The 10,692-nt window shown below is 42.9% G+C and overlaps 1 protein-coding gene across 2 annotated transcripts in view; it reads left to right on the top strand.

Annotated features, from left to right (window-relative positions):
• Positions 1-5,247: 5,247 nt before the first annotated feature.
• Positions 5,248-10,692, top strand: part of sall3a (spalt-like transcription factor 3a) — a 16,715-nt gene continuing 11,270 nt past the window's right edge. Inside the window, exons 1-2 of one of the 2 annotated variants that reach the window (XM_087175198.1) lie at positions 5,248-5,931; positions 6,616-6,816. In XM_087175198.1, the coding sequence (XP_087031324.1) occupies positions 6,735-6,816 (82 nt within the window). In that variant the 5' untranslated portion in view covers positions 5,248-5,931; positions 6,616-6,734. Of the gene's footprint in view, positions 6,817-10,692 lie in introns of both variants that reach the window. The other variant, XM_023410561.2, reaches the window with a different exon arrangement.

The raw sequence follows: 10,692 nt of genomic DNA, 5'->3' as shown, positions 1-10,692 counted from the left end.
AGATCCCTGCAGCCCACTGGTCTGACTGCTGGCTGCTCTCGTGCACATGCATAGTCTCTCTCTCTCTCTCTCTCTCTATACCCCCTCTCCTGCAACACATCAGGAGTGCTACACAGCCATGTAAATGCAGAGAAGATCACAGCACATTTCTTGCTCCTCACACATATAACGCAACATAGCGAGTCAAACACATATGCACAAAGAGGAACTAAAAATCACCCAACCGGAGCCAGAGACACATAGGCACCCCTCCCCTCACATGCATATACACACACACACACACACACACACACACGCATACGCAGTCACTTGTCGAGTGGCTAATATCTTTCCAAGGTCAAACCTGACAAGGAATTCCAATGAGATTAAGTGTCATCAGTGCAGCTTTAGCCCTTTTCTGCTCATTGTTCTTGGAAATGGCATTAGAGCCACAGATGACCAAGGCCTTGGAGCAGTAAAACCTCTTCCCTTCCTGTGTGGTGGGTCGAGTTGATGCGTGAGGTATTTGATACGGGGCCTACATCGAAATGTAATAATGTTCTTACAAATATATCTCTGTCAGGGAGGGTTAGGCCTGTGTGTTGGCCTGCAGGTTCCGGGGTTCTATTAAATATCAGATGTCAGTCGATAAAGTTATTCAGTTCTGACTACGACAGCTTTTCATTTGATCTGCCTTCAAATATTTAAATTGTTTTCTATCAATTATTTCTTTACTTATTAAATTCATGAGTTTCTCTGATAAGGCTGCTAACGCTAAAACAGTTTCAGTCAGGAGTTTTAGGGTTCCAGCAAAAACAGAAGTTGGGACTATAACTGGAGTCTAAATTTCGATGCACTGAGCACATACTGTATCGAATCGACTTAAATCGCATGTCTGCACATCTCCACATATTTCCCTTCATCAGGCAGCGTTTCACTCGGGCAGATAATCTGTGTAAGTTTTGTTTGTGGACTCTTCTAGTGAAGCAGCAGCCTTGTCAGTGTGTCAGCCAGCATTTGGTGCGCTGCCTTTCACACTGAATTTGACACATAGTCCTTTGGTGGCAGCAATGAGCATTTTTTCATCTCCTCTCGAGTGCCAACTCGATGTCCAATTACACCCCAGCTACTAATTTAATTACAGTAGCAGAAGAAATGGGTTGATTCAATTCATTTCAATTAAGCCAGATTGGACCAGTCAGATCAAATTTCACTCATCTCAGGTACGAGCTGCCTGTCACATTTTATCTCAGTCTGCTGCGTTTGGATCGAGATAAGCAGGTCATGATATGATAACTGAAAATTTATGGTTGAGTTCACTGACGTCTGATGTAAAAACAGTTCACGGATCAGACGGAGTCAAACGCCTCCTAATCCCTGACTCTGTGATAAATGTGAGAGTGAAACACTCCACTTTCAGGGCAGGATCACAGCCAGTTGCCACTTAGTGGAGTCCCAGCTACAATAGTCATTATTTATGCATGATGTCCACGATTATGTATCAAATTGTGTGTGCATGTGTGTGTGTGTGTGTGTGTGTATGTGTGTGTGTGTGTGTGTGTGCTTGTGTGTGTGTTTTACATATCCAACTTAATGGATGTGTAGTGCGGAGCGAAGCTGGAAAACATGTCCAAAAGAAAAAAAAAAAAAACCCCATTCTTACATCATGTCATTCAGAGAAGCAGCTGCTGTAGTTTCACTCAGTGTTTAATAATACTACACACACTGAGAGTGGCTTCCTCCTCCTTTACCAACACTTTCCAGAAAAGTCCATTAGCACAGAAGACACGAGCACAAACGTCGTCTTCATAATGCATTTCAATTTTAAAAGAATAATTTCTTGTATAAAAATCCCAACTTCACTGGAAGAATAGGCAGGAATATTATAATAATAGACTCACGCAGGATCATGAAAAAACTTTCCAACACTGAAATGAGCTTTAAGACACAAACCTAACAAGTAACCCACGCCACCATAAAATCAATTCATAAAAATAATTCTATCTAACATTAGGACAAACCCCTTAAAGTCACAGAAATGTAATAAACAATTATCATAGAAATATTATAATAATTAATTACCACAGAAACAAAAAAGGCACATGACTGCTTTTAAGTCACCATTAAGTACAACTTGTATTATGTTACAGTGACAGATATTTTAAAAAGTAAAACTTGTAGGTCACTAAAAACTTGAAAGTCATTCTTATTAGTGTCAAATGAGAAGTGATATGAATATTAAAAATAATTACATAGACATATTAAAGGGTCTCAGTGTGTGGCTTTGAAATATTATAAAGCCACAAACAGGAGATGAGATCAAACAATGCAAATACGTAGACTGCTAATATGTGTATGAACCCAGTAATGAGCATTAAAATGTGTGTTCATGCAGGAATATTTTAGGAACATTGTAATGTATCTTCACTTCCATAATCTTCCAATAATCAGAAAAAAAAGGGTCCATCTCGCCTCTGATTGGTGCATATCAAACTCTCAGCAGTACGCCATAGGCTGCCATAGGCTGCTACAGTAGCCTGCGGTGTGTGTAAATGCGTCTTGGCACCAGTTGCGGCGGCGCAAAGACGTCTGATTGGACACTGACGCATGGGGACGCAATATTTCAGACTGCGCTACTTCAGCGGTCTAATCACATGGTTTTACAAACCTCAGCAACATATATGAAAAGCCCACGTTTAGATCCTCCCCGTTCACAGACGCCTAATGCTAAACTTCAAGGCTGACACACAGCGACAAAAACACCAGTCATTCCTCACTGCGAGCGAGTCCTTTACCTCTTAGTGTCTTCCTCTGACGGTCCGGCCTCCCTCCACCGTATCCGCAGTGAGAGGCGGATAACCTGACGGCAGACTGCCGGGTGTGAGAGAGGAGTTCTTACACAAGTCAAGCCGGAGCAGTTCATGATGCAGAGAGGGCCAGAATAGAAGCCAAGTAGCCTTTTTTTCCCCTTACCTTGCGACACAGATCCAGAGGGGGTAAAATGGGTAAAAATGGTTGTTTGGGTGATTATACGTTTCTTCTCTCCCTCCTCTCCTCTACCACCCTCCTTCCTTCCTTCCTTCCTCCCTCTATCCCCTGGTAACCCCCCCCCACACACACACACACACACACACACACACACCCCTCCACCCTCCTCTTCTTCCACCAGCAGCAGTGCTCTCCCCTCTCTCGGTGAATAGAGAGAGTGGCCCCGTTGTAATAGCCTCTATGGGGCTCCAGCTATGCAGCAAAACCGCCCGTCCTTTAAGGTTAAAAGACACCTCTGAGGCGCATCCGGTACCAGCTGTAGCATAAAACAAACATGCATTTTTCTTTTCCTTTTTTTTTTTTTTTTTTTTTACTTTTCCACTCCAGTCAATTAAACGGCTGTTAATTCGGTGTTATGTGACATTTAGCTTTTCCAAATTCATAGTCATTTTAATAGTTCCACTGGGGAGGGGTGGATCTCTTTTTCTTCCCCCTCTTGTCAGTTATAGAAAATGATGTGATGTGTGTGGAGGCAGAATCGCGGGTTGAGTCTAAATTCAGACAGGAAACCTTGGATTTCTGTCGATCAAATTTTTCACACCAAATTAATTATTTTCCCACAAGTCCAAGCTGTTTTTCAATCCTGATCTCACTGGATCTTCCTCTCTATCTCTCTTTTTCTCTCTCTCCCTGCCCCCCTCCCTCTCTCCCTCTGTATGTGTATGTGAGTGTATATGTGTGTGTGTGTGTGTGTGTGTGGTGTATACCGGATTAAATGGCACCTCGTCTTAAATGGCACCTTGCCTCGTTTCCCCTCTCCTTTCATCATCAGCAAAATAAAGATTAGGCCTACAGAGGAGATTGTAAAGGCTCGCCTTTAAAGGCGCTAGGATCTTCATTCCTCCCGCCTTTGTGATGATATTGATGATGATGATGGCCAAGTGGACAGTTTGATTTTTGTGTGGCGAGCTAGTTATAAAGAATCAATATTATATCAAGGGGGTAACTTTGGTGATAAAGGACTTCAGCCACTCTGGCTATTCATCATAAGTCTGTAGCAAGCAGATAGGTCAAAAGAAATTATATTGCTCTAAAGAGTGTGTCTCCTTATCTCTCAGTTCCAGGGGAGTGGAGGACACGCCGATCGATACAGTAGCTGCCGTATACTCCTTGCAATTATCAATAGCTGATTTTGTCTTCCTGGGGCTGCATCTATTAATACCAGATAATAACAGCCTTTTGGACATAACTTCTAAGGGGATGATGGAGGGAGAAGGAGGAGAAGAAAGAAAGTTTCCTCACAGGACGACCTTGTTGTCAACGGATTTGTCCGTCATATGAGGTGGACACAGGGGAATAGACAAGTCAAACAGACAAGAGGGAGAGCAAGAGGGAGGAGGAGCCCCCCCCCAACTGAAAAAAAAAATCCCAGCATCCATCACTACAGTAAAATTGTCTCTAATTTATTTAGGAATTCACTATGCGTTGGAACAAAACAAACCCAAACATCCATGGTGTGATATTTTCAGCATTAGTTTTTATAACATCACAACCAATTTCGTGATACACGTTTTATAGCAAAATATTGAGTTTGTAACGAGAAAAGAAATGAGTGAATAGAATAACTAACATCATGTTTACCAATATAAATGACGCACGTTTTCCCCTTCTTATTTACGTGGCACTTCTTAATCCTTCCAAACCCCCCCCCCCAACCCCCCAATCATCCTTTTAATGCAAATACCAGTGTGTAATGTAAAGGGTTAATGTGTTTATTCAGCGCCACAATGAGCTGCCATCAGTAAACAACAATCTTTTCTCCTCTTTTACTTTTAATGTGAGAGGGAAAAAAACAGTCTTACAATGTATTAAAAATGCTTTTATTTAATGTTTATATCATGTGTTCGAGAGGCCACACACTCTTACAGGACGCTGTAAAGTATAAAGCTTTTTATTTATTTGTTTGCAGTGTGTTTTTTTCAGTGCAGGACAAAAGACGTTTCCAGTGTTGGGCACCGTGTTCACGAACTGGAGATCAAGTCAAAATAAAGGTGAGGTGTTGTGGTGAAATCCTACCGTGTGACGCGCTCATAAAGAAACACTCTGTGAGATTAATATGACAGCCTGTCCCGCACGGGCGGCGGCTCCTTAAGAGCTGGGAGATATTATATGATGGGAGGTCAAATCTGGGTGTTCACACTGGAGTCTGAGGACGATCCATTGAACAGTAACGTGGTGGTACATCCTAGTGGTGGCTGAAAGCAATGGGCTGAACCTCTGCTTGGGGGTTAACTCACACACAGCGCAGTCCCCCCACACACACGGAGCCATGCCCAACGCCGGGAGAGCGACGCTGCTATAGCAGGCTGCCACAAGATAACTTCAAAGTTGGCTTCGATGTGAACACGCGAGTCGAGCAAAAGGGAAGACACCGACCGAAGCTTCGGTTTTGGAAAAGCAAGCGGTGTTTGTGTGTTTGGTCACCAAATATCCTAAAAGAAAAAGACACTTTTTTTTTCCTTTTTCTTTTCTTTTTTTTTTTTTTTTAGAGGGGAGCGCACCGAGGCGAAAGCGCAACCGGGAGCTAAAAACACGGCGGAGAGGAGGAGGACAGGAGAAGTTCATCGCGATCAGAGACACTGAAGCGACTTTTCATTTACGGGACAAATGAGTTTTTGATCACACTGACATCCCTGTTGTTTCTGAGAGGAGGACTGCTGCTTAACCGTGGCACCGCTTTCTCGGAAGACGCGCGTCAAAGTTTGGAGAGCGGAGCTGCGCCATTAGAAAAAAACAAAACAAAACAAACAAAAAAAAAAACTGGTAACAGTTTATTGCTTTTGTCAAGAACTTTACTCGTCCCGTCCACTTTCCTGCTCGCCGGTGTCCGTGTATGTCCATCAAACCTCCGAAACATCACAGCGACTGTAAACATCGCTTCATTTGAGTCCAAGTCAGAAGGAGGTGCGTGTTCTCTCTCTCTCTCTCTCTCACACACACACACACACACTCCAAAAAAAAAAAAAGTTACCGAGAGAGAAAGTGCGAGAAGTGAGCCCGGATCTCGAGATAGCACTTTATGAGAAGACGCTTTGTGAAGTTCTGAGGTAAAAGTGGGATCATAAAGGTCAGAGGGATGAAGATTAGAGCTACTTGGTGAAGAAACGCGGCGGTGAATCCTCGGCACTTGAGAGTGAGTGCGCTTCGTGACAGGAGGAAGAGTGGATTGGATTGGATTGGGGGGGGGGGGGACAAGAGTCTGACGTTCCCTGTTGAAGACCCCCCCGTGAGCTGGGCATAACAAGAGATTTGGTGTGTTGTGTTGTGTTGTTGGGGGAGGTTGGATAGTAAAGAGAAAAAGAGACGGATAAAGTCTGAGAGTGAAGCGGCTAATTGCTTAGTCCGTCCCTCATTACCATATCCAATGCGAATCCGCTGGACTCCAGCCAATCCTCCCCACCTTCACACGGTGCCATTAATCGCGAGGCATTATTCACTATCATAATTATTATACCGACATGCGCAATCCAGCGCACAGCAACAGCAGCGGCAGCAGCAGCAGCACCACCGGCTAATTTCACTTTTCTTTTTTTCTTTTTTTTTTCTCCCCCCTACCTCCCCCCCCACCCCCCCTCTCTCCGCCACCAGACTGTTTGCGAACTTTTTGTGTGTGTTGATTCATTTCGCTCTTCGCTGATGTATCTGCAAAACGCAGACACATCTCGGAGCGCAAACGCAGCAGCATCGCCAGCACTGACGCCAGCAGCATGTCCCGACGCAAGCAAGCCAAGCCGCAGCACCTCAAGTCGGACGAGGATCCCGCTCTAGCCGGGGTGATCTCCGAGCACGGTGAGTGGATTTGATCAGCTGAGCTCCCCCTTATCCAGGTTCCTTCTTTCAGACAAACAGACAACTTCTCTCTCTCCCTCTCTCACTCTCTCTCTCCTTCTCTCTCTCTCTCCCCTACACACCTCACAGCTCTGCTCGACACTGCTGCTTGTTTCTTCACTTTACTTTTGTCTCAGCAGAGATTTAACTCCTCTTCTTTTAAGTTTGACCTTAAATGAAAAGTGGTGTGGATTCATCTGTGTCGCCGATAAGATTAATTTCTTTAAAAAAAAAAGAATTACAAAAATAGCTGCAAATCCTTTGGAATAAATCTCTTATGAAGTTAAAAGTCTCCCCTCTATCGACAGGGAAGTGAACAGTTTCAGTGTGTGAAGTGTTTGTTTTATTCCAAAAAATCAGTTCGTTTAACCCGCGTCCCCCCCACAGCCTGCATATCATTATCTTCTATTAGCTGCTAGGTGACTTTTAGGATGAATGTAGCTAATGCATATAAGCAATTATGACACTTTGCATTCGCATTATGTGCTGAAGGCCTTTTTTTTTTTTTTTAAAAAGGCCTTTTTCAAAATAGAATTGATTCAGTGCTTTCCTATAAGCAGCTGTGTTCTTTAATACGTTTTTGACTTTGTGTGTTGACGCGCGAAGGATAAAACATGTGCTCACACACACACACGTACACAAACACACACACACACACACACACACACACACACACAATTTGATAAGTTGGAAAATATTTGACACTCTCCCTCACAGCTGTAAAATTCCTCAAGGTAAATCTCGCAGCTGTTATTTTTTATTATATATGTAAAAAATTAATAATAATAATAATAAAAAACAGAATTAAAACGCGCTCACTTTTTATTTAAGATTGTGACTTTGCTTCGGTGTCTTTTGTCCCTCTGCGCCTGTCTGTTCTATCTCCGAGGAGCAAAACGCGGATTGTGTTGCAGGTCGAAGCCTCCGTTTTGTCATGGAAATGTTTTTTGTTTACCCCCCTCACATAAATTTAGCACACTTGATTTGTTCCCTTTTGCTCACAATGTCGACAAGATCGCTTGACAGAGCTCGCCCTGGCCATGTGGAAATCAAAAAAGAAAAAAACAAAAAACAAAAACAAAAAAAGGCTCATTCATCTTTTATTCTGTACTCAGCCTTTTCCGCAATAAAACGATCATTATGGAGCTAAAGTCAGATGTGGAGCAAGGTGAAATGTTGGAGGAATTATAGGAATAACGTGACAACTGTGGGGACATTGTTTTCTTTACATTCTAGTGCAGAAATCTCACCGTATATGCTTTTTTATTGCAGTTTTTTAAAATTACTTTTATTGTTTTAAATGTGGAAAAAATTATGTTTTATATATGAAGAAACATAAGGATTCAAAAGAAGTAATTTCCTAATTTTGTGTAGCTACAACAGTCATCAATAATAAGACGATAATTCTCTCTGAAGATCAGAATTTATGTTTTAATTTCTTTTTGCTAAATTACGAAGATGTGTCTCTTTTTGTGTATCTAGCAAATCACTGCTATTATTTATACCTCTCTAGCTTGACCCATGTTGACCAACACACACACACACACACACACACACACAGTCACACACTCACCCACACACACACACACTTTACAGAGCTTCTTTAGAATAGAAAAGCGTGATGTAATCTCTGGGGAGCAGCTCTCTTTGCATGGGGAAATGTTTGATTTGCGGTGGGAATCACACTCATGACTCTCAGCTCTTTTTTGGTCCCATTTACACTGTGGATTTTTAATTTATTTTTTTTGTCATTTCTGGGCAATTCACACTCGAACACAAACATTGTCTCTGCCTCAGTGTTGAGATAACCCTTCCTCAGATTTTGCTCAGAGATACGTAAAAACATCCATCAGGTTGCTCTCCTGTAGGATCGTGGAATGAAAAGAGAACTTCCTTTTCCCCCTGCAGCAAAATCTTCCACTTGGATGATTTACATAGTATTTCATTTATAAAACAACGATTGACAATTCGTGTAACAGAAGGTGCGTTAAGGGGCAGATCCATCACGGTGGGAAATGAGTGTCGTTTTGAGGGAAATCTATCCTGGATTCCCTACATGGATAGAGGTATATGTATCGTTTTAGAATAACACATTTACTGTGTTATGTGTAACCTATAGAGTCCATGCTGTTGTGCCTGAGACTGGAAGTGGCCGTGGAATGTTCTCGCCTTACCCTCGGATGGAGCACTTTATACTGGCTTGTTGTTTTCAGGACAGACGTTGCCGTGAAACAACCCCAAGCCTTTTGGCCATGCACAGTGAGCCTACACACACTTAAATAAACCTAATAATACCATGTCTCATCCAAAGCTACCGTAGACACACTCAGCTACAAATGTCATCCTGTTAGTGTATCATTGCAGCGGTGATCAGATTCTTCGCTGGTGCAGCTCGTGACGACACTATTGATCGCTGGCCTTGACATATCGTTGCATATAATGTCAAAGGAATTCAGAAGTTCCAGTCATCGGCTGCTCCTTGGTTCAGACTTAAAATCTATATATGTTGGGGCGAGTGCTGAGGAGAAAGTCAGGCATTCAAGTGAAATTGTGCTCAAGGACACACACTCTGAGTCTGTGGCGCGTTTCACGTAAATAGGCATCAACTAAGAAAATATCCATTAGGTACAAACTTCCCTTTGTGTGTTGAGTTTCTTTTTTTTTTTTTTCAAATCTTTAATATGATCTGATTTTTTTTTATAAATGACTTTTTTTTTCTTCTACTGATGTCCACTGCAGCTCTTCACTGTTCTGCATCTCTGAAAAAAAAAAAAAAATGAAAAAAATGAAAAACTAAAATCAAGTGCCAACAAGCCCTTGTTTGGCAAATCATCTCCCCCTCAGGCCTTCCGGACACTTGTCCCCTGGGGGAATGGGGGGTTGGGTGCGTGTATATGTGTGTGTGTCTGTGTGTGTGTGTGTGTGTGTGTGTGTGTGTGTGTTGGGATGGGGAAAGGAGGAGGGGAAGTGGTGATGGTGGTGGTGGTGGAGGGGTCTGCTTAGGAGTGCTTTTATAAAGCTTGCTGACTTAACCTCTGTCCAGCCCCGGCCAGCCAGGTCCCGCCGCTAGATGTCAAGCACCTTGTACAGTGGGAACATGTGTGCCGTTGACCTTGGCAGCACAGCAGCTCACTCGTGTCCTCGAAAGTGTGAACAGTGACGAGCTTTTCATCTCGCCACCGCTTCCTCTGCATCCGGTTGTATTTGGAGGTGTGCATGGTGGTGGGGGGGGGGACGTATGGCGGGCAGGGGTGTACACATTGTACATGAGTACTCCTGTGCATGCTCCTATTTAGGGGATTTTACAAAGGTACATTTTTCCCGCCTGAGATGCACAGGATCAAAATTCAACCAAGATGCATATACATTTTTGTCAATATTTGCCGCCACAGTCAAAAAAAAAAAAAAAAAAAAGATGAGATGAAACATCTCAGGAGACGTCTTATATATAGTCACATTTCCAAACACAGATAAGCAGAACTTGTTTTCTTTTCCCTACAACATAATGTTTAAGGCAGGAATGTACATAGTTACAGGCTGCAAAAAAAAAAAACAAAAAGAAAAAAAAAGTGTTATATATTGAGCAAATCCCCGCTGACAGTGACGACACGGTTGTTGCCCACTTCCCCTGCAGTGGGGCTTTGTTTGGCTTTTGTTTTAATCCCCTCTCACCATTGGGTACAGGCCTGTGGACCACCCACATAGCTGTGCCAAAGATGTCTTCAAGGAGACTCTCAAAAATATGACTGTGTCTTAATTACTACTCAGCGCAGAAAAACACACATGAACAAGTAAGATCCTGATGGAGAGGAAGGGCCCAGACAGGGGGGGGGGGGG

The sequence above is a fragment of the Seriola lalandi genome, unplaced genomic scaffold (genome assembly GCF_002814215.2).
Source record: "Seriola lalandi dorsalis isolate HSWRI2012SDOR001 ecotype SW California unplaced genomic scaffold, Sedor1 jcf7180002054425, whole genome shotgun sequence".
Classification (NCBI taxonomy): domain Eukaryota; kingdom Metazoa; phylum Chordata; class Actinopteri; order Carangiformes; family Carangidae; genus Seriola; species Seriola lalandi.
Note: the sequence above shows the minus strand (reverse complement) of the source record. Positions and strands in the feature narration are given on the sequence as shown.